The sequence below is a fragment of the Enhydra lutris genome, unplaced genomic scaffold (genome assembly GCF_002288905.1).
Source record: "Enhydra lutris kenyoni isolate GAN:26980312 unplaced genomic scaffold, ASM228890v2 scaffoldscaffold2, whole genome shotgun sequence".
NCBI lineage: Eukaryota > Metazoa > Chordata > Mammalia > Carnivora > Mustelidae > Enhydra > Enhydra lutris.
The window spans coordinates 39,228,783-39,253,478 of record NW_019154086.1 but is presented as its reverse complement, the minus strand read 5'-3'; the positions used below and the strand labels follow the sequence as shown (position 1 = coordinate 39,253,478).

The 24,696-nt window shown below is 42.1% G+C and overlaps 1 protein-coding gene across 3 annotated transcripts in view; it reads right to left on the bottom strand.

Moving 5' to 3' along the window:
• The window catches only part of LOC111148215 (WW domain containing transcription regulator 1), a 134,908-nt gene that overhangs the window by 30,550 nt on the left and 79,662 nt on the right, over positions 1 to 24,696 (bottom strand). For all 3 annotated transcript variants that reach the window (XM_022504697.1, XM_022504679.1, XM_022504688.1), the window contains one exon: positions 22,974 to 23,110. In XM_022504697.1, coding sequence (XP_022360405.1) covers positions 22,974 to 23,110 — 137 coding nt within the window. The remainder of the gene's footprint in view (positions 1 to 22,973; positions 23,111 to 24,696) is intronic.

Below are 24,696 nucleotides of genomic sequence, written 5' to 3'. Positions count from 1 at the left end.
AGCCCTAGAAAGCCATAGAAATTACTTTACTCCCTCCAAATCCTTCTCCCCAATTCACATGTGAGTCTGAGGAGGGAAAAAAGGAATGCCTGTAGCAAGTATGCATTTCTCATCTCATTCTCAGCCTCCTTTCTCCTTCTGACCACCTTCTTGGCTGAGAGACCACTATACCTGGCACTTTAAGGTGAACCCTTTATTTCTTTTAAGATTTTATTTATCTATTTATTTGGCAGAGAGAGAGAGAGCAGCAGCAGAGGGAGAGGGAGAGGCAGACTTCCTACTGAGCAGGGAGCCCAATGTGGGACTCGATCCCAGGACCCTGGGATCATGACCTGAGATGAAAGCAGATGCTTGACCGACTGAGCCAGCCAGGCAGCCCAAAGTCGAACTTTTAAAAATACATGTTTTGAAAAAAAAAACAAAACATGTTTTTGTCAACACGTCAGAGGCACAAACCTATTTAAGTGAGCGAGAAGGTCTCTGTGAGCACAACTTCTTCCACACACACACCCTCTGGAAACCCACTCCCCAACTGTGCTTCTGTTCTATCAGTAATGGGGAAAGTGTCACATGTTGCTGACTATAGTTCATTAGTTGCATAAAAATATAATATCCATGAGTTCACACTCATATAAACAAATGGCCGAATACATAAATAAATGGAGGGAGAAGAGACAAATCTCCTGAGTGGAAGAATTCCAAATAATTTAATGTAAATACACTATCCTCAGGGAGGGGAGCAAAACTTCCACTCCTTAATAGTAGATTGTATATAGTGACCTCCCCCCAAGGAGTACAGTATTGAATGGGGGGGGCAGCCACTTTACAGGGAAGAACTCCTGTATATCAGCCAGATGATCAAGGTCAACCTCAACAATGATAAGCCACAGTGATAGCATGACCCTTGATAAGATGTGACAAAAAGAGCTCTTCCTCCCAAAAGCCCATCATCCCAACTCTAATCAGAGAAAAAGATCAGACAAATTCCAACAGGGGGGATTCCTCAAAATTCTTAAGCAGTATTCCTCAAAACTATCAAGGTCATCAAAACAAGGCTATCACGGCCAAGAACAATTTAAGAGACATGACAAGTAAAGGTAATGTGTTCTGTACAGGACCCTGGAACAGAAAAAGACATTAAGTAAAAACTAAGGAAATCCCTGTATCCATATTGGTTCATCAATTGTAACAAATGTAGCATACTAATGTAAGATGTTAATAATATGAGAAGTTGATGTGTATATGGGAACTCCATCTTTTCAATTTTTCTGTAAATCTGAAACCATTCTAAAAAACCGTGTGCACGCACACATGTGCACGTGTGTGTGTGTGTGTATGTGCAGTGACTACGTCTTCAACAGACACCAGGGACTATGCAAGACACTGTCTCTTCCATATTCACTATTAATTCATTTGTATTATTCATTTGTATAGGATACATAAAAAGGGACAAATTTTATAGGGTATATAAAAAATGGATAAATATTAAAAAAAAAAACAAAAAACCCACCACCATGGTCTATAGTGTGTTCCATGGGAGCATATGGAAATTAGGCTACAATAAAAATACAACAATAGCTGCTTTCAGAGGTGTCCCATGGCCAAGTAAGATTGGGAAATGTTGGGCTACACAAAGTTAAAAGAATTCATTTTGTTGCAAGCTTCCTCAGAGCCTTTACGGCTCTAACAGACAGTGAGACTTTCCAGGAAGGAGACAGAAAATGCAGGACTTCTCAAACTTGGAAGACTAGTGTTCTCCTCAGCAGGAACACTGGGAAATGCTGGTCCACTGCAACTTAGCAGATGTCTTGGCAGTACTGAATCTGAACTGAATTGAAGACGAATTAATATTAAAGCTCTTACTATGTGCTAAGCCCTTTAAAGTCAACTAAACAGATGTGTAGGACATGGATCCAGGGAAAGGAACATAGCAGCCTGGTGAATGTTGAACAAAGTAACATAAAACAAAGAAAAATGAAACAGGGAAGCAAGGGTTATACAAGACTGTGGTTTATCTGCCTAAATTCTCCATAATCAACTGCTGATTTAACAGGGGAATTTCAAAGATGGTTTAACTTGCATGTCAGTTTTCATAGGGTGAGGAAAACCTTGCTACATTAACTTTCCTTCCATATATACAAAATAACCTATCTTTGAGGTTTTTTTTTAACCTATTTTTGTTTTTTTTTACTTGCTTCTGTAATAATGTAACATTAAATATTCCAAAGAATCCTTCCAGTATCAACCCTTGAGAGTGAGGAGAGCCTCAAAGAGGCTGACTTATTGCTTTGAATACCTGGTTGCCGTTTCCTCAAACAGGTTGACTAGATAACAGTCAAATTCACACCTTGGGTGCCTGGGTGGCTCAGTGGGTTAAGCCTCTGCCTTCGGCTCAGGTCATGATTCCAGGGTCCTGGGATCGGGCCCCCCATCTCTTTGCTCGTCGGGGAGTCTGCTTCCTCCCCCCTCTCTCTGCCTGCCTCTCCACCTACTTGTGATCTCTGTCAAATAAATAAATAAAATCTTAAAAAAAAAATGCACACCTTGGGTAACACACTTGATTTGAGATCTAGGAAACTTCTTCAATTCGACGTGGGAGCTAATAAGCTTATATAGATTGCATGAGAAACCCCTTCCAAAAACCTAAGTGCCCTATCAGAGGGGAGCACAAGGGCTCTTGAATCATGACTTAAACTGAAAGCTTAATAATCACTTCATCTTCCTTCCCACTCTGCAAATGCTGGAAGGGTAACCAATTGTCCTGGTCTGACAGAGTCGGAGGGCTTTTCTGGAACATGGGATATCAGGGCTAATGAGGAAGTGAGAGTCCCAGACAGATAGGCATCTGGTCACCTTAGGCCTTGACTGACGCAACCCACGGCAGTTGAAAACCCCCCCTACGAGGCTTCCTGTGTCCATCCTAACACGTCCCCTTACAAAAAGAACCAATGCCAATACGAAAAGACCTATTTGATATTTAGAACCACAGCCAGGCAGTCCCGACTAGCTCTCAGTGTGCCCTTCATGGATTACAACTAGCTGACTGTCCTTTTGCACCCACACTACCTAATAATCAGAGAGGAAACATTCCTTCTCCACTTACTCTGAAACTTTTTAGGGAGCTCGAGCACTACTTATGACATTGCACTGCAACACTTGTAAGCATGCACTTGACGGAGTCTGACTGTCAGGAAATCCTCCCTGTTGGATTCCTGGTTGGGCCATACATGCTGAAAAGCATCTCTTTAAAGATTGAACTATATACTCTTCTGTGATCTGAGCTAATTCTCATCTTCCCGAGAGCTGGATTTGTGCTCTTTATAAAGAAGCCATGACAAGGAGCCAAGCCTCCCTCCCCTCCTCCACCCTTTGGAACCAACCCCAATAATATGGATTTTCTTTATAAACACAGAACAAAAATAGTTTAGTGCACTTCAGATCTGCCTTACTGATGCACAGACACGAAATACTATAGTCAGTTTCAGGCTTTATGGGTCAGAAACTGATAGGAACCATTACTCCCATAATTTTACAAGGCAGTATTTAATGAATACCAGGTTTTGGTGACTGTTTTCTCTTTACTTCCAGAGCATAGTTCTCTGCTCAGCACCCATTTCACTTGGTTCTGTTTTATCATTAGTGGTTTACAAACTCAGTTTCCCCAAAGCGCTCCTTCCAGGGGGGCCCGTGTATTCACCCTACTTTGTACCATCAGTGTAGAAGTTCAGGCTAAAATAGACCTTAGTTATTTAGACCAGGGTTCTCAAACTTTTCTTTAGCAGTAGGATCCTTCTGTAGTGTCAGTGGATGGCATGAAGCAGAGGCGACCCTCCTATGTAGGGGATCAGTTCAAAGCAAGCCTACAGGTGGCTCAGTGGGTTAAAGTCTCTGCCTTCGACTCAGGTCATGATCTCAGGGTCCTGGGATCGAGCCCCGCGTCGGGCTCTCTGATCAGAGAGGAGCCTGCTTCCCTTTCTCTCTCTCTGCCTGCCTCTCTGCCTACTTGTGATCTCTCTCTCTCCCTCTGTTAAATAAAATAAATAAAAAATTAAAAAAAAAAGCAAGCCTACAGTCTCAGCTGGCACCAATGGGTCGGGGAGCACTTAAATGGCAGCCCCTTCGGCTATCTTCTCGAAATCCTCTTGGTCTTGCCTTCACTCTGCTTTTCCTACAGGCCATTTCTCAACGCTGGTATGAAAATATTAAACGAATTTTGAAAACCTGAACTGACACAGCTTTTGGGGTCTGCTTAGCAGCTCTTCACATCCCCCTAAAATCCTAGCATGGGACCTTGGGACACAATTTTAAAACCGAAGACTTAGGCCAATTCACTCAATCTGGAGATGATCTTTGGAAGGATAAATGACTCAGCATAAATCACAGGCAGAGACTGTGACAAAGGCAGGAAGCCCAGGGGATATGCTAGAATGCCACGGTGGGCATAGCTAGCATATCAGCTTCACTGATCACCAATCACTGCCCGGTCCTGCTCACCCTCAGTGATCAAAAAGGATCTACTAAGTTCAATTCAGTGACATGAATCTGTTTCCTCTTCCCGATTTCATGAAAAAGTCTAATACAGACTAGTGTAATTAACTTATTTACTACTACAAAATGCTGAAATCACCATGAATCACATGTTAGGATGATACCCTGTTTGTGTGATCTAGTTTTATAGAAAATGGTATAGGGCTTGCTTCTTCAGTCTTTTTTTTTTTTTAAGATTTTATTTAGTTATTTGAAAGACAGAGATCACAAGTAGGCAGAGAGGCAGGCAGAGAGGGAAGCAGAGTCCCTGCTGAGCACAGAGCACCATGGGGGCCTCGATCCCAGGATCCTGAGATCACGACCTGAGCCAAGGGCAGAGGCTTAACCCACTGAGCCACCCAGGCGCCCCATTACTTCTTCAGTCTTAAAAAAAAAAAATAAGAAAAAGACAACTCAGATAACTTTTAGAAGTTGTATTTCAGGGGCACCTGCATGGCTCAGTAGGTTAAGTGTCTGCCTTCAGCTCAGGTCATGATCCCAGGGTCCTTGGATCAAGTCCCACATCAGGCTCCCTGCTTCTCCCTCTGCCTCTGCTGTTCCCCCTGCTTATGCTCGCTCTCTCTCAAATAAAGAAAACAAAAAATCTTTTTTTTTTTTTTTTAAAGTTCCACTTCATAATTCAGGAAGGTTTAAACAGGAAGCCGTACTGCCATCAGGCAACACTAGACCTTCTGGCCACAGCAGCTTCCAGAAAGTAAGGATATGCACCTGGAAGAAGCCAAAACACACAGGTGTAAATTGTTTCTGACATACGTGCAGACCCAGCCACACCAAGTTTCAAAAATATTTCAGCATCAAGAGTGTCTGAGTGCAGCTGTGGGTCTTTTCCTCTCTGTTTATGGGCCGTACATGGCTTAACTCATGTGAACTGGCCAATGTCAGGTGTCACGCAGCCCTGTCTGATGGAAAACACATGTCTGCAGAGGTAGGAAGAAAAATCCAGTCACAGTCCAGCCTCGACTCAGTCACGATACAATGAAGAGGAAAAAAGGGCTGCAGACACGTCTCTCGCCCTTCTTGTGTCTCTCTCAGCTCCTGCCAACAATAAGCCGCTTGTTTCTCTTATTTCCCAGAAACAGTATTAGCCGTCCAACAAGGTCAGCAAAAAAAAAAAAAAAAAAGGCAACTTTTCACTTCAGGGTGCATTTGGTTCCAAAAATCTGTAAAGTATTAAACCAAGAAGTTGTACTATCCCAACTTCACACTGAGCCCTTTATTCCAATTCTGGGTGAGAATAACCACAAGGCAATTTCTCAGCCGGCTTAGCTGATAAGGCACAGAGCTGAGGGACATGTGTGCCTTCAGCCTTGCCCAGCCCCTCTGTTTCAGGCCTTAAACCCACTTCCAGGTGCCCCTCAATCTGACAGGTGGACCTTAGGTTTTCCAGATACCCCCGGTTCTTCCAGCTTTAGACTTGTAACCCACACTGCCTTTACTTCACAGGAAACCCTGGATTTTTAGCACCAGAGAATGATTTTCCTACTTGCTCTCCTGTCTGCTCATCTCCACAGTAACGCAGGTGACAAACCACGGTGCAACGCTGCTCTTCTCGGGGTCCACGATGGAAATGCCTGGAACACTGGTTTTTATTGTTTTCCTAGCAAATGCATGCCCTAAAATGTGTATTTTATTGGCATTTGAAAGATTGAGACATGAATTTTCATCATTATCATATATCCAGAACATGCGAGGTATAATACATCCAGAACAAGTTAGCATGCTGATTTTTTTCTGGATCCTACTGTTGTAAAGAAATCACATTTTCTTCCATCAAAACCAGCATCAGCATGTGCTGCTCAGATTCCATCTGATTTAGGGGATATCACAAGATTGATCCAAAGTGGCCTGTGAAAGGAAGCTCATCTACGAAGCTAGTGAACTTGGGCAAATAATGCCCTAACTGGGAAAAAGAGGAAATCGGCCGCTTCACTATTCTGCTCCACAAAGTTATCTTTGTATCTTTGAATTTAATACAACGGCCTGGCAATAGCAAAACCAAAACTGTTTTATTATCTTCAGACAATAGGTACACTTTTATCCTAACAAGAAATGGAAACTCTGATTCATGCATTTATTTTCATTAGTCAGGAGAGAGTTTATTGTAGCTTTTTATTGGTTCACCTTCCTGAATGATTTTAAAACTACTCCAGGTGCAAAGTGTGGCAACCCAAGCAAAATAACAGAAAATGAATCTACAGCTGTTGTTCCACGAGAGGCAGAGAAAAAGCTGTCAGTGTGGAAGGCTCATTTTTAATGTTTTCTTTCTGTAATGTACCATTTTAGTACACATCTTTATTATTTCAAAAGCTCATACAACAGACACTCCAAAAAATAGTCGAAGAACCCGAACAATTTATGAAATAGAATAAGCAATCAGAAATCAAACCTGGAAAAATGATCAAGCCTCACAAGAAATCACAGAAATGCCAATCAAAGTGAGAGCCATTTTTCAGCAATCAGATTAGCAAAGAGAATGAATGATGTGAGGCCAGTGGGTGCTTTGCATCAGGCCAGGACTATTCAGGAGGGGAAAAAAGAATTTAAGCAGGGGTAGCAGGATTAGGAAATCTGGTAAAAATTATATGTCAAATTTTGGGAACGTGTGTCTGTGTGTATATTGAAGACTGTACCCGCAGATCTTGTAGGATTTCTTGTGACCCCCCCCCCGAAGTTAATTACCTTTGAAATGAAAAAATATCAAAGAATTAGTAATGATAGCGTTTGGATGTTAGGACAATAGTTGACTTTGTCTCTCCAGCGTTCTACAGTTCATTTAATTATTCACTCACCAAGTACCTGCTGAGTCCCAGCCAGGTACAAGGCACTGTTTCCAGGAGCTAGAGGGAGAGACTGATGAGCAAGATGGAAAGGTCCTGGCCCTTTGAGAGGTTATAGTCTAGTAGGGACACAGACAATAGCAAAAACATAGTGTAATTCTAGGGGTAAGGGCTTTGTACAAACAAATGTGGACTATCTCAGGCAGATACATTAAGGAAGTCCTCTCTGGGGAGGCGATCTGTGATCTAAGAAACCGGAATCGAATGCAGAAATCAGGCTGGGGGCCATTCTAGGCTGAGGAACAGTAAATGCAAGATACCAAGGTAGGAAGGTGGCTGACCTGTGGGTCTGGAGTACTTGTGCAGAACAGGGTGGTCCCCAGGGCTGAGGGGCAGGGACCAGGGTCCCTGGGGGCTCGCGGCTGTGGTGAGCACTGCCACTGACCTCTACTCTAGAGTGATAGACCTCTCCTTTCAGCTTACTGCTCAGACTCCATGGGAAACCAGCAGAGAATTTCACACACCGTCGTAAAGTGAAAAATTCTGAAGAAACCCAGAGATGGAGAAGTGGAGGGGGTAACCTCCTTGGCATTAATGTCTCTGGGCTACTGTCTCTCAGCCCTGTGAGGTGCTTGGGACCCCCTTTGAGGAAGAAAGGCCTAAGTTTTGGAGTGGGGGTAGGGGAGCTAGAAACCAAAGCAGCTCTGCTTTTAAAGACTTCCAAGGGGGCGCCTGGGTGGCTCAGTGGGTTAAAGCCTCTGCCTTCGGCTCATGATCTCAGGGTCTTGGTATCGAGCCCCACATTGGACTCTCTGCTCAGTGGGGAGCCTGCTTTCTCTTCTCTCTCTGCCTGCCTCTCTGCCTACTTGTGGTCTCTGTCAAATAAATAAATAAAATCTTTAAAAAAAAGAATAAATAAAGACTTCCAAGAGGAGATTCTGATCCCAAGCAAAACAAAACACCTACACCTCTTGGTTTTATTTGGGATGGTGTGACAAGGGGCGGGGGGGTTGTTCTTAAAAACAAATATACAAAAAAAAAATACAAAAAAAAAAAAAAGATGGCTACATCAGCCAATGATAAACCATGATTGGAAAAAAAAAAAAAAAAACAAATATACATAAAACACACAGAACAGGGGCGCCTGGGTGGCTCAGTGGGTTAAAGGCTCTGCCTTTGGCTCAGGTCAAGATCCCAGGGTCCTGGGACTGAGCCCCCTGTATCAGGCTCTCTGCTCAGCAGGGAGTCTGTTTCCTCCTCTCTCTGCCTGCCTCTCTGCCTACTTGTGATCTCTGTCTGTCCAATAAATAAATAAAATCTTAAAAAAAAAAAAAAACCACAAAGAACAGCAAATAAAGCTACAACTCTGGATTTCCCCAAGTCTCTCCTGAATCCAGCTGGGGATGTGGTGTACCCTGTTCTGGTGCTCTGGGAGCATGCCATGACCCAGGGTTTAGGGAGTTATAGGGAAAACCTCTAAGACTCCTGGTGTTCACTGTTGTGAGATTTTCTGAGGACTGTCACCTAGAGCACAGTGTCTAGATCGTTAATGGGGAACTGAAGGGAGAAGTCCCTGTTTGGCATCTATAAATAGAAAAATTATGTTTCCCCTCAACACCAGGTGAACCTTGACCTCATAAATGCTTTGATTTCCATAACTGCAGCATGCCTTGCTCTTTGCAAGAGTGCCCAAATCTCAAAGCCAAATGTTCATGCACCTCTAGCCACCACACAGGGCCTGTGGTATACATTCTTCTCTCTGGCTTTACTATTTTCTCAGCTTCGATCTCCTTTTACCATAACTTAATTATTTATATGCACCCTTCGAATTATGTGGGGTTTTTATTTTATTATTTATTTGACAGATTGAGAGAGCAAGCACAAGCAGGTGCAGCAGCAGGCAAAGGGAGAGGGAGAAACAGGCTGCCTGCTGAGCAAGGAGCCTGACACGGGCTCAATCCCAGAACCCTGGCATCATGACCTGAGCTGAAGGCAGCTGCTTAACCAACTAAGCCACCCAGGGACCCCTTGAATTATGTGCTTTATAAGAGGCAAGAATAGAGAATAAATGAATGCAAGTATCACTGTCTCATTTCAAAACTGTATCTCTGCGGGGGCGCCTGGGTGGCTCGGTTGGTTAAGTGGCTGCCTTCAGCTCAGGTCATGACCCCAGGGTCCTGATGGAGACCCACATTTCATGGAGAACCACACTGAGCTCCTTGCTCAGCAAGAAGCCTGCTTCTCGCTCTGCTTGTGCTCTCTGTCAAATATATAAATAAAAATCTTTAAAAAAGAAACTGTATCTCTGTGTATCAAGGTATACAGACTACTGTTGGTTAATTAAATAATGTTCTGCAAAGCTTAAGTGGGCATGCTGGCAATGACATTTGCTCACCATCTCAAGGAGAAGGGCTTATTTGACCTAAGGCCACACCTTACAGGGAACTGGTGGAGCAAAAAAGGTCTCATCATATTGCACTGACTTTTTGGAACACACTCAGGAGAGAAGCCAGTTGACGCAAGCAAACACTGCTCTTCCCCCAACTTCCACAGATACTACCTTAACCAAGGGATCAAAGCCAACATCGTCCATACCCGGACAAACTGACTTCATGTGCCTTCCTGCCAAAAATGTGTAACCTAAATCTAAACCACGAGGGAACACCAGACAAATCCAAATTAGAGACTGATCTATGAAATAACTGGCCTATACCCTTCAAAGATGTCATGATCCAAAAACACAAGGGCCCACGAATCACTCCAGGTAAAAAGAGATTAAGTAAACAGGACAACTAAACGCAGTGCATGGTCCTTGATAGATCTGGGGCCAAAAACCACACTACTGTGTCAAATGAAGAAATTCTCAAACACGGGTGTGGACTAGATAATAATGTTGTCCCAGTGTTAAATTCCCTGATTTGGATACCTATACAGTGCTTATGTAAGAACATAGCCTTTTAGAAAATATAATCTGAAGTATTTAGGGGTAAAAGAGCATGATGTCTCCAACTTAATCTCAAAAGGTTCAGGGGGGAAAAAAAGGAAAAAATACATAAACATACAGAGAAAGTGAGATAAGCAAATGTGGCAAATCATAAACCATTAACAAAGGCAAACCTGAACAAAGGGTATATGGGAGTTCCTTGTACTAGAAACTCTTCTCCAAGTTTAAGATTAATTGAAAATAGTAAGTGAGGTATTTAAAAAAAAAAAAAAAAAAAAGACAAGAAAGAAAAACTTCCCTATACACACCCTAAACTCCCCAGAGACTGAAAATTCTGTCTGGCTGGGTCAGGAGAAACTGCGTCACATATGGGCCATTGTACTGAAACGTTTTTATCTTTGAGGAAACCCCCAACTAAACAATAGTTTTGAAAACTGACCAGATTTTGAAGGGGAGAGAACCCCAGTTGTAATATGTGCTAAGGATTCCAATACCTCACGCTCCCAACCTCCCCACCTCCGCCCCAGACCCCATCTGTTATTTAGAAATAATTCTGGGTTAAGTTTGTCAGGAGGTACCGACTTATGATTATAAATTAGTCACAGGATTTAACAGTGACTAGAGCTAGCAATATTGTAAACGTATATTTGAACAATGCTAACAGAGTTGATCTTGAACGTCCTCATCACTAGAAAACAAATTTTGTAATTATGTGTGGTGATGGATGTTAACTAGATTTATTGTGCTGAGCATTTCGCAATGTGTGCACATATCAAAACATTATGTTGTACAACTGAAACTAATGTGTTAATTATATATATCTTGAATTTTTTAAAAAAAGGAGAAAACTTCATATTCAAAAAAACAAACAGCAGGTAAGACAGGGCGAGGAACTGCCCTACTGGACTTGTTGAACAGTCTTCTCGAAGAACAGTTCTGGACAACCTTGCCTGACTACAAAACACCAGACTAGAGAATTACAAGTTTTCTTAGGGAGACTCTGTGCTCCAAGTGTTAACTGACTGTAAAGCTAGAGGCTCTTCATCCACAGGCCCTCACTTCCCAGAGTGGAGCTGAAGAAAGGCCACATTCCACATAGGCCTTCTTGACAGAAAAAAAAATGGACAACTGCGAAGGGCAAAGCTGAGTCTGGAGAAGGCACTAGAGAATGCAAACACATGGAAGCTATGTTTCAGGAAGAAATGTGTCAGGCCAAAGCCATCTATTTGAATATGGTTTGGGCCCTGGGATTCCCTCAAATTGCAGGGGGAACAGTTTTGTATTTAAAATTAGGGCAGGAGCGCCAGGATGGCTCAGTGGGTTAAGCGGCTGCTTTCGGCTCAGGTCACGATCTCGGCATCCTGGAAAGGAGTGCTTCTCCCTCTCCCTCTGCTGCTCCCCCTGCTTGTGCACTTTCTCTGTCAAATAAGTAAAATCTTAAAAAATAATAGTAATAATAAAACTAGGGCAGAGACAGAGGAGAAGACGATTCACAAATGATTGAGCCGTGCTGTAGACTGGAGAAGCGAGGTCTCCAGAGGAAAAACCCTCAGGCTCAGCATCTCAGACAGAAGCAAAAGAAAAACAACACAAGTGGTGGAGGCGAGAAGCTCTGAAGCCTTCCCACTGGCAGCGGCCCTGAGCATTCATTTCATTAGGCTGGGATGATCCAACTCCATTTGGGGAGAGATGAGAGTTCCATTCTAATTAGTTCAGGCATTATGGCAGTTGACAGGGGTAGAAATAGAATCTTTTTCTTGATACTGAAAAGTGTGAGCTTTGAAGCAGCTAAATGAAAGTCTTGTGAGCCAGGACTAAGTCACCCACATTAAAAAATATTTTTTACTCTCTTTTCTTCCAGCTCTGCAAATATGTGACTCTTGGCAAAGCTGAAAACTCACAACTCACTCTTCACTGGTGTCTGAGAAACAGCACACTGGAAAGGAAAAGGACTAAAATAATATGGAATGAAATGCATGACATGTACTGGGAAGCAAAATAACTTCAAATGAAACTTCCATTTATGGCTTAGTCAAAAACATATGGATAGGCAAGCTGAGAAACAGAGCTAGTGGGAACGTAGGTGCATGGTGAAAAATACACTTCTTACGACAACCTTAAATCATTTATTGCATACGGAAGTTGCGCCCCAAATTCCCCACCCCTGGCCCGCCCTCAGCAACACACCCAGGGAATCTGCAGACAATTACCTGTTTAGTTAGATAAAAGCAAATCATGTCAAAATTGTATTTTTTAAGGAATTCCTATACTTTACTAACAAACATTCCAAAGAAACTGGAAAAAATGAGGTAGCTAAAGGCAAGCACAAAAATTCATGTGCAAGAGTATTGACGGCGACATCACTTATAATGGTAGAAAAACAGCCTCAACCTGTAGATCTCTCAATAGAAGAATTGGTTAAATAAATTATAGGATAATCACCCTACAGAATATTGTATAGCCATTAACATGATGTAATGGTTTATAAACAGAAATACGCCCAAGTCCATTCATAAACAAGGAGAACCTAGGCTATACCGATCAGAATTATAAAGACTAAAAAGCCTGATAATAGACATCATTGGTAGGAGGAAAAGAGCATTTTGATACAATGTTGGTAGGGATGTAAAATGGTATAACCTTTTTGGAGGGAAGAAGAAGAGCTATTAAAACTTCAAATGCACTTATTTTTAGGTTCAGGATGTCCACCTCTGCAAAATTATCTCATACATAAATAGCACAAGGCGCAAGGATTTACATACAGGGATGCACACTATAGCATTGCTTAGTAACAGTGAACCATCAGAAAAGAATCTAAAAGATCCAGGAGAAGGGACTGTTTAAATAAATGTGGTACATCAGCAGAGTAGAATATTACAAAATCCTGGCAAAGAATGAATATATCTCTAAGAACGAATTTAGAAAGCTCTCTAGGATATGTTAAGTTTAAAAAAGACATATACACCCAAGCTTACATATGTACATAGAATATTTCTAGAATACTCAGGAAGCTGGTAGCAGTGTTTTCGAGGAAGAGGAGAGAAGGGCTGGGGGTCTCGGTGTGAGAGAGACTGACTTCTCATGAATATTCTTTGAACTGTTTGAATTTTTTTTTGCCATGTATGTGTTACTATTCTAATAAAAACAGCTAATCTTTCATGATTAAGTGAATTGGATAGATGCTTATCATATGTTAAAGGGAAAAACAAAAAAAGAATACAGAAGGTTTTCCAGCTTTTTTTGTTCACATTTATACAGAAAAAAGACAAATATGAGAAAACGCCGCTGTGATTTTGAATGCTCAGATTACAGTGTTTTCAGCTGTTCTACAATGACCAAATAGTAATTATATAATATGGGGGAGGGGGGAGGACATTCTTGAATCTTGTTGCCTCAAGTATGTTTAGGATCTTATCTTTTCCTGTCCTTTTTTTTTTTTTTTTTTTTTTTTAAACCAAGGAGAGGGGGTGATCTTCCTCTCTTCAGCACTTAATGAGAAAAGACCATGAAAGCTTTTGTTTTCTTGGCTTCTCTTTCAGTATTATTTTGCTGACTTCATCAAGGAGAATTATCCAGAGTCAAGCGTGGTGGAACAGCTGTCCCTGACCACCAGCAACTGCAGAACACGCAGGGAATAAATTTAGACTTTCAGAAAGGAAGAAGAAATCAATCTTCCAGTTGATATGGGGTGGGGGAGGTGATGATCACACACGGGCAGGGACATCACCAGGCGCCCGAAAGAGGAGATCAAAGAAGAGTGTCCAAATGTCATTCAGCACTTATTAATTTGGAACAAGTGGCCAAAGGACAAACCCTCCCAGAATCCCTTCACCTCAAACTAACTGGGCAAATTCCCTAGGACAAGGAAGTTCCTGAGGGCAAACTCCTGGAAGTCAGCCAGCAGATACTACTAAAACTGTCAAAATTATTTTTAAAACTCTCAACAAGGGTGCACAGCTTGGAGAAGAAATTAGAATCCATTAAAACTAGTAAGTAAATAAGGGAGGTAGTACCCACAAAGAAGGGACTTAAGGAAAACCTGGCCTTTACATCCTTCCTAAGAGGTTGTGCTCTTCTTTTGGGGCATGGTGTGCCTCTCTAGAATTTTTCAGATGCTCTGATGCTCTGGTCAACCCTGAGCAAGCAAAATTCAAGGTGAGCCTACACACTTACCGTATGAACGTAGACAATACAGTTCAATAACTGGATGCCCAAACAGCAATGTTTTCCCTCATTTTTGAAGTTTACATGGTATGGCTGGGGGGTCAAAACTCTCTGTAAAGTGGCTTCAGAGATCACATACCCAACGCTCACATGTGCACTAATACCAGCAAGTGCCAAAAAGACAAATGTCAATGCCAGAATAAATGTCTACTTTGGACAAAGAACCCAGTCAAAAAGTTGGTGAGCAAATTCGGACTTCTTTTCGGATAACTCCACTTAAAGAATGGATAACCCAAGCGGGTTTCTGCCATTAATTATTATGACGGCATTCTCCAATCACTAGGCTAAAACACACAACTCTGCTGTAGCACCGACACCTGGCTGAAGATGAGTCATCTGGGTGCTTGGAAACAGCACTCCTTCCAAGACCCCAACCTACACCATCTGAAACAGAATTTCCCAGAGTTGCGGGCCCAGGCATTATTCCAGCAGCAGCCCAAGACTTCTTCAAGGAGCCGGTGACTGGATCCTTAAGATGCATGTTTACCAGATGATCCAAAGGATCTTACCAGCTCTAGACGTGGATCCCCACTGGAGAAACACTGATCTTAGAGACCAGGGAATAACCTGCTTACCACTGGCAGACTCAGTCCACTGCAGAAGCTTGAAGATTCATGGTTTTGTTTGGACCACACACAGGGCCTGGAACCTTCTTCCCAACACCCCATCCTCCTCTCCGGCTATGAAAAGCTCAAGACATCAACTGGTTCTCCATTTTTTCCCCTTTAGGCTACTGTAAAAGTAATATAACCGCATTACAGAGAAAACAAAGGGAATCACCCCCCATCAACAAGGCCTACCATGACCACTAGTAACATTGAAAAATACGTTAACTGACTGACTTAATACATTAACTCTACCAAGTGGTACACCTGTAATGTATAATGCACGTGGCTAGGGGCTAGAAATACACAGATGGAGAGCAAATCTGTGGGAAAGGAGACTCTAGACAGTCTGTTCTTAAGAACAAAATTATAGTCCTAGCATAAACAATTTTTTCTGCTTTGTAAAATTAGACTGAAATAATAAACAGTTCTCCATGTACCACATAGTCCTTATACTACCATTTTAATGGTTACAAATATATTTTTGTTGTACTGAAGACATTTACTTGGGGGGGGCAATATTATAAATAACCCATGTTTGTGTACACATTTTCCAAAGTGTTCATCTAGCATACTACATCTAGAATTTGATCTTGGAGAATATTTTCTTATGAAAATTGTGGCACCAAAAAATTTTGAAGGCTCTTGAGGCTTCCTATCATAGAGGAAGTTTTCTACCTAAAATTTCTAAATTTCACAATAAAATTGGCAACTATTTACCACCTAATCTTATTTCATCCAGACAAACTAATACAGCTTACACCGAACAATGTGGGTTTTAACTGAATGGGTTCACTTACACGCTGATTTACAGCATATAGTACTGTAAATGTATTTTCTTTTGTGATTTTTCTTAACACTTTTCCTTCTCTTGCTTACTTGATTGTAAGAATATAGCATATGATACATATACAGAATGTGTGTTAGTTGACTGTTCTTCCGGTCAATAGTAGGTTATTAGTAGTGAAGTTTGGGGGGAATCAAAGGTATATGCAGATTTTGACGGTGCAAGGGGTCTGCTCTGCAATCCCCCCCACCCTCGTGCTGTTCATGTTCAAGGTCAACTGAACTGATCTACACATTAAGATAAATGGAATGTACACATGGAAACCCAAAGTTCCTTTCTTTATATACTATTATACCTCACTTTATTGTATGAAAGGAGCTGAAACAGTTGATTTAATAGTGTTTTTAGCCCCCATTTCATGTATCTTTAAAAGCCTTACAAGAAAAAACAAAACAAAACAAAACAAAAAAAAAACAGCTGTAATTAATCCCTCTTTGGAAAATCCTAAGAACAGTCTTCAAAAACGTTATCAGATAGAGTGAATTTTGACAACTGATGGCTTAACAAATCTAAGATGAAAATAATGATTTCTACAGTATTTAGAAAATTGTTTCTTCTGTTTCTAATCAAGGGGGAGGTGAAGCCTTTTTCACCAGAACCCCTTCCTTCTTCCTCATGCCCACCAGTCTTCCTCCCCTGCCATATACACCCATGTTCTATCACCACGTTCCTACCAAGGCCCTATCACTCTACCCACCCCCTGTAAAGTATGAAGCTTTTTCAGTTTGTCTTTCGGTTTGTGTGTGTGTATTTATGCCTATCAGGCTAACTGATGCTGCAGAACCACAAAGTTCAAAAACTAGAGAGACTATCAGAGCTGGAAAAATCACTGTAGCTAGATGTGTCTGCCACAGACATACCACATAAATCTGATACACTGGAAAAAGAAAAAAAGTAGCCTACACATAAATCTGACTTTTAGCAAACCTTAGGATACCTTTCTATGTGCTTTAGCAACACTGGGCTGCAGTGTCCCTTAGCTATTTTATTTGCTTCTGATATAAAGTTTTTCAGTGCCTTTGTGTACTTCCTAGAGGGAAGAATAAGCCAATTTACCAAACGGAGCACAGACAAGATTTTCCGTCTTGTCTTGAAAAGCATGCCCTGCAAAAAAGGAAAAAACACACACGTGTTTATAATTTGAAGTATGGGCCAAGGCAGACCTGGAGGACTTAGACTCTGGCCTGGTGGACGGCACATTTTCAAAGGGGAAAGCATGTGTGTGTGTGTGTATGTGTGTGTGTGTGTGGTATTTTAAAAAAATTCCTATAGCATTAAAAATACTGCACTTTACCAAAAGTTTCTGAACCGGCTCGGGCTGGCAGTCTGGTGAAGCTGTTATACAGTCTTTATTTTTCCTGTTCTGTCTGGGAGGATACTGGCACCCCAGGTTGGAGCCTCATTCCAAAAAGAGGTCTGTTAATGTGTGACAGGAGCCCAGCACACCACGGTTTCTGATCACGAGGATTATCACCAAAAGGGCAAAACTGCATGTCACTTTCTCTGGGCAATAACATTTTAAAATATGGAGATATTTTAAGTTGCTACGTGATTTCTGTATGCACGTGCCGAGAAATGGGAAAACCTTGCCCATCACACTTGTCCAGACGGCAATGTCCTTCACATGCAGCTTGAGTGTGCCTGCTTGTCACAAACTCCCTGTTAATGATCTGATGGAGAAAGAGCCCGGTCACGAGAATGTGCCTCTTCTGTCTTCTCACAACTGCTCTCTGGGGTCCACCAACTTATCCTTGCAACACGTAAACAAAAGTGCCCAAATGATACAGGCTATGGGCACCGTGGCTGGGTTTTCCCAAGGGAGGAGCAGGCCAGCTTTCTAAGAGTGCACACCACAAGCTCTTCCTCCCAAGTACATAGCGGCCAGAACAGTGAGGGAAAATGAGGCTACCAGCTAACAAGAACAGTTACAACATCATACTTCTCTGGGGGCTTTCTATATGCCAAGTACTCAAGACAACGTTTAGGAGACAGGCATCACAGTGGCCACACGTTTGCTGTCATCACCACCACTTTACAAAGAAGGACAACAAGACTCAGAGAGGCTCATCACAAACAAAACTAGTAAATGTCTAACCCAAGAGAAACTCAGCTCTGACTCTAAGTTCTTCCCATGAACCACCAGACAGAAAGGTTCCCTGCTTCAATCCCACCCGTCTCACCACGCTAACACCCTAACAGCCTAACTAATTTCCTTAGCAGGCCCCAGTTTCCCCCAAGCCCACCACCTATATGTTAGAATAGGCCCTGTGTAGAGTTCTTTTTTTCTCCGTTTGTTTCATTCCCCCCCCTTCAAAAAAATCCAGTGGGTATTAATAATGATTAATGAGACCAACAACCCACTTAAACGATACAAGGTCCTATGTGGTTTGTGTTATGAAAAAAAAGTCAACTTTCAGATGTACAGATATTTTCCCCCTTCACTGTTACAGAAAAGCAAGGATTCTAAGAAAGTTGTCAGCCCAAGCAATACAGCTTCCACCCTTGGGCGCCTGGGTGGCTAGGTTGGCTGAGTGTCTGCCTTTGGCTCAGGTCATGATCTCAGGGTCCTGGGACTGAGCCGTTCACTGGGTTCCCTGCTCCACAGAAGTCTGCTTCTCCCTCTCCCCGCTGCTTGTGCTGTCTCTCTCCCTGTCTTTTAAATAAAATCTTTATTTAAAAAAAAAATGGCTTCCACCCAGAGATCATCTATTCTCTTACTCTCTGAAATTCTCCAAGATCCTCCTTTCTTCTTCCATTTACTGGGCACCTTTGGTGACTGAGACACAAAAGTCACCCATCTGCTTGGACAGAATCAAGTAGGATAAAACCGGACAGAAAACCTGATTTGGCAAATACAAAAACAAAAATTTCACAGACCAAGCCAGAGATGGTTCTCTAAAATAAAAAAAATTTTTTAAAGATTTTATTTATTTATTTGACAGAGAGAGAGATACAGCGAGAGTAGGAACACGAGCAGAGGAACTGGGAGAGGGAAAGCAGGCTTCCCGCCAAGCAGGGAGCTCGATTTGGGGTTCAATCCCAGAACCCTGGGATCAAGATCTGAGTCGAAGGCAGACGCTTAATGACTGAGCCACTCAGGGGCCCCAAGAGGGTTCCTTTTTCTCCATATCCTCACCAACACTTGTTATTTCTTATCTTTTTGATACTAGACATTCTGACGGTGTAAGGTAATATCTCACTATGGTTTTTGGGTTTTGTTTTGTTTTGTTTTGATTTGCATTTCCCTGGTAATCGATGCTGAGTATCTTTTTTTAAAAAATATTATTTATTTGACAGAGAGAGAGAGAGAGATCACAGTAAGCAGAGAGGCAGGCAGAGAGGGGGGAGGAAACAGGCTCCCTACTGAGCAGAGAGCCCTATGCAGGGCTGGATCCCAGGACCCTGAGACCATGGCCTGAGCCAAAGGCAGAGGCTTAACACACTGAGCCACCCAGGTACCAGTACCTGAAATAAATTTATTTTTTTAATTTCTTTTTTCCATTTTTCCCCTGCAGAGTCTATTTCATTTTACTTATGCATTTAAAAAATTAGTGAGTTTAGATACACAACAAATCTGCCATCCTACAAAGGTGGCTTTTCACTGGATACTGATGCCGCCTGATGACAGTTTACTCCATTTTTACAAGTCACTTACTTCAGGACACCTTTAAGTGATAGGTCTCTGCCAATCAAAATATGATGTGACTTGCAAGCTACATTTCAGGAACAGATGCACTGAAAAAATAAGGTATTCCCTGATAAGCTTCCTGGGGCGGGGGCCGTGGGGGGGGGGGGCACGGAAATATTTCCACCAGAGGGCGCTATACTCACTGAAAGTAATAAATACAGTGTTCCTAATTTAAAGTATTTTGCGCTTTAACCCGCCCAAAATAAATCTTTTTTTTTTAAAGATTTTATTTATTTATTTGTGAGACAGGGATCACAAGTAGGCAGAGAGGCAGGCAGAGAGAGAGGAAGGGAAGCAGGCTCCCCGCTGAGCAGAGAGCCCCATGCGGGGATCGATCCCAAGACCCCATGGTCATGACCTGAGCCAAAGGCAGAGGTTTTTAACCCACTGAGCCACCCAGGCGCCCCAATAAATCTTTTTCTTGAGAGCTTTTATGATGAACAATGACATTATCTTCAAACCTAACATGAATAAAATACGAAATAAAACTTCTCTTTCCACAAGGAATAATGTTAACAATAAGAATAAAACAATTACAGCTTGTTATGTGCCAGGCACCACATCTATGCACTTTACATATATAAACTCATAATAATCTCTTCACACTATAATAATAATCTTCATTTTATAATAGGGAAACTAGGGCCAAACTAAGTAACAACAAGTCATCAAGCTAGTAATGGGCAAAGCCAGGTTTCAAATTTTCACAGTCTGATTCCCAAATCCATGACCCTAACTTACAGTAAAACATAGAATCCAAAAAAAAGGGGAGATTTATTTCTGAATGTATTTAGCAATATCACAGATTATATAATAGCTCTATAAAATATACAATTAGCTTATTAAAGATACTAATTTTATCAACCTATAATATTACATATATAATAACAATATTATTAACTGTATTTTGACATTTTCATCTGTACATAAATACCTCCCTGTGAAGGAGACATACTACTTAGTTCACTTAGTGGTTAGTTATGTTCTATTGAAAAAACCAGAATTCAGATTTAAGAAGTAGAAGGACCTGCTCTTTCTAGTTTTAAAAATTGGTAATAAAGAGTATAAACTACAGGGAGAGCTGCAGCCTGACATAACATATTCTGAATAAATCACTTACTGTTAGGAACACATTCCAAGTCTTCAGTCTTTGGCGCTTACTTGGCATCCCTGTTCCCTGTCTATCCTCAGGACACATATGTGATTCGCTATAGGCTAGTAACACTTTTCATAATGCACAAATACTCAAACAGTGTTAGGAAAATACCCAGAATGTGTCTTGAGAAATTGGCTGCTTTGATTTATCAGAAAGCTGGAAAGTAAGGTACTGTAACTCAGCAAGAGGTAAACATGGTTCCAACATTCAGATTCCAGTTTCTTTAGATACACTCTACCAACAATGGTGCTTCTGCAGGGAGGAGGGTGCCCAAGCATAGGCCAACTCATGGGTGCCTTCAACTTCATGTTAAGTTTCAAGCATTCGAACTCCTTCTAATTTAATTAATCCACTTGGTACTTGTTGCACAACTTTTCAAAAATGAAGGCAAATACATAAACAACATAAACAAGGATATTCATTCCAGTATTGTGTACAGGAGCACTAGCAACACTAGTAACAACCTAAGTACCCATCAGATGGGGGCTGCCAGTTAAATACATTCACTGTGGCATATCACTATGTTGGGAAGATTAGGAAATCTTTCACAAGAGTAAGGCAGCTCTCTGTGTACAGATACCAAAGCAGAAGAGGCAAGGTGCAGCACAGTAGGTCAAGGATGCTAGAATTCATGTGAAGAAACACATCCCCCTGACCAGAATCACTAGAGGACTCCCGGAATGGGGGATCCGAGAAAAGCTTATTTTTGAATGCTTTGAAAAAATGTTTGCATTTTTTTAACTGAGTCCATGAAAGACTTTTTTTTTTCCAACTATAATGGATTATAAAATGAAATACTTTAATAATCAGTCTTTAGAATTTTTAATGAAAATTAAATGGCTAAAAGAAACCTTGAAACCCGTCTAATGCTACCTAATTTGAGGTTCCTTTAGTACGCCTGCAACTGCTTTCTATTTGAGCTCTTATGTGTTTGGGACAAATGAGTCATGGGAAGTTTCAGTTTACCACTGCTGGTAGAAGAATTGGTACCATTTTCCTTGATCTGCCTGTTAGATACGGGATACAACAGAAGTTATTCCAAGTCCTTTGCTTCTGGATATATTTTACATCTGCAAGCTTTAAAATGGTAGATCCAGACTTCCTGGAAGAACAGACAACATATTTACTTGAAGCAGACTCGGGTTTACTTGAGTTCATCCTCACTTTGGCTAAGTCACTGAGTGAGGGAAGGTGTCTGGGAATAATGGTTCCATTTTTATCCTGTTCATTCCTGAAAAATCCAATAGGAGATTCTTTTCACTCTAAAATTAACTATTCTGTGTATGAAGCAGTATCTGGATATCTGATCTTAAATAGAAATGTTATCTTAAAATGGCACCGCCTTTTATAAAACCATAAAAGTACCCTTTATTCTTACCCTTTGGGGGTGTGGGGGAATGACTACAATAAAAGCTGATTAGTTATGCCACTGCAATGTACTAGTTCATATCGGACCATCTCTAGTGGGCAGAATTTTAGTTCTTTAGTAAAAGCCATTAGCAGAAAATAGTCTTTTCTCACTTCTAAAATCACAGTTAAACATTCTAAATGAGGCGAAGAGTAAGCTGCAGTGTCCTGGGGCAGCTATCTCAAGAAGCCCCCTGCAGATTAGGGAAAGGCTGACTGCCTTCTAAACCATAGCAGCCTCAGTTCAAACCCCAAACTCCACTATCCACAAGCTGTACGACCTTGGGAAAGCTTCCCCATTCACAAAATGGGAATGCCATCACTTCTTGTCCGGTTGTTGTGAGCTAAATGAGATGAGGCACGAAGGCACCAAGCCTGGTGTCAATCACACATTATGCAAAATAATAAGAGGAGGAAAGAAAAGGGATCTGAGATCAGAACTGCACCTGTGGCGGTCTTCAGGAACCAAATTCACAGAATGGGGATGTGTACTCGCCTTAGCCTAGATGAAGAGAGGAGGCCTAAGTGATTTTTCAAAACACTCCAACTGAGGCAACTGAAGGAGATGCAGGAACCACAGTGTGAACCTAGGTAGCAAAACTGTGAACTGGTAGCAAAGACGCCAAGAAAGAAAGCAAAGATGGCAGAAGGGTGATGCACCCAAGGACTATGTGGGTGAGCAAGTCAACACCGAGCCAGCCGGAGCTGCTTCTGAGCTCCAGACCCTCTGGGTTCAACACTTGCTCCTGCAGCTCCAAGTGGACGCTCTGGGCTTACCGAGATTCGGCTGAGACACGGCCATGGACCTCTGGGGTGCTGGGGTGGACGTGGCTGCAGAGTGGAGGTTCATGGGATTCAGGGGCTGATTCATCGCCTTCCTAGGGTCTTGCCATGTGGTGATTTTTTCTATGTGACTAAAAGAAGGAAAACAATTATCTTTTTAATTGTCAGCATGACTATCATTATCACCATCACCAATAACAGCACAAGAGTTAAATGACGCCGGCTCTTCCTTCCTTAGGATCTGCTTACAAATGGCTGACACACTGTGTTTGTTTTCATCCAAGGTCACGCCTGCCCACATACCCTCCATCCAAGGGCTCCAGCAGGGACTCTCTGAATAGAAGAAGCCCATGACTTGGTTGTCCCAGCTGTCCCTAGATGCAGAAACCCTCTTACATGTTTTCTGCCTCACCAGTGTATCTCCTCTCAGCCAAGGAGTCTTCGCTCCCCAGCCTCTCAGATACTTCCCTGCCATTCAGTCACTGGGATGCCATGGTGGGAACTCCTCTCCCAAAGCAGGACCATGCTCCTGCCCTGCCAACCCTCCCACGCTCTGTGGATCACATAACTGACGTAACGAGGACATATCTGCTGGTCTCAGCCAAAGCCAGAGCTTTTGAAACCAACCTCGTGAACATGACATGACTGAGCTCTACTAAGACCAAGGAAGGCACTGTGAGGTCCACACGGGTAATACGGAAGACCCTGAAGAAGCTTTTGTTCAATTCATCAAGGTAACAACTGAGAAGCTGGAGTACAGAGTAGCAGGATGTAAGTGTAGAAGACAGGAAGATAGATGATGGAGAAACCCAACTGTCAAGGCATGAAGACTTCTGAGGGCAAAGACATGATTAGACTTTCGGTCATACACAACTTCCAGGATCCGTTATTGTCACTTAATCTCAGAGAAACTGGCCCAACATAAGCTTCTGTCCAGAGTTTCCATATGTCCTGAGAAAGATGGACAGAGGGGTACCTGGGGGGCTCAGTGGGTTAAGCCTCTGCCTTTGGCTCAGGTCGTGGTCTCAGGGTCCTGGGATTGAGCCCAGGCGCTCATGGCGCTCCCTGCTCGGCGGGGAGCCTGTTTCCCCCTCTCCCTCTGCCTGCCTCTCTGCCTACTTGTGATCTCTCTCTCTGTTAAATAAATAAATAAAATCTTAAACAAAAAAAAGAAGATGGACAGACCTCCAGCTTTGTCGGCCTCCTCTCAAACCACACCATAAGTCAGTCATGCTTCATGTACCCCATGACATAAACTATTTTCTGAGATTTTAATATATTTTTCTTTTAAAGATGAACATATTCACCTAGTACAATAGCTTTGTTTTACGAGTTGCAGCAGAGTTCTTTCCACAGTTATCAAAAACAAACTCTGATAGCAGAAACTAAACGTCAGCCTTTTGTTCTAAGCCTTGCAGCTAGGCTGACCTCTCCCAAAGTAATTGTTGGTGTCAACCCCCATGCACTACAGACCCTTCTAGATACATATGAAAGGAGCCTGATTGTTCTTTTGGTAAAACACACCTCAATTTTGAATAACAATGGCTCCCTTTGAATCCTTGGCGACGCTATTACTACCATTAAATTTAATCCTAAATCAGGGCTATACCCCCCTCACTGGAGTTGTATTTGTCTCTTCTTTTGCATCTGTTTCCTCGCATTTGAACGCTGCCTCTGCTAAACTTCCTCAGATTTCTTTGTCCTAGACAGCAAGTTA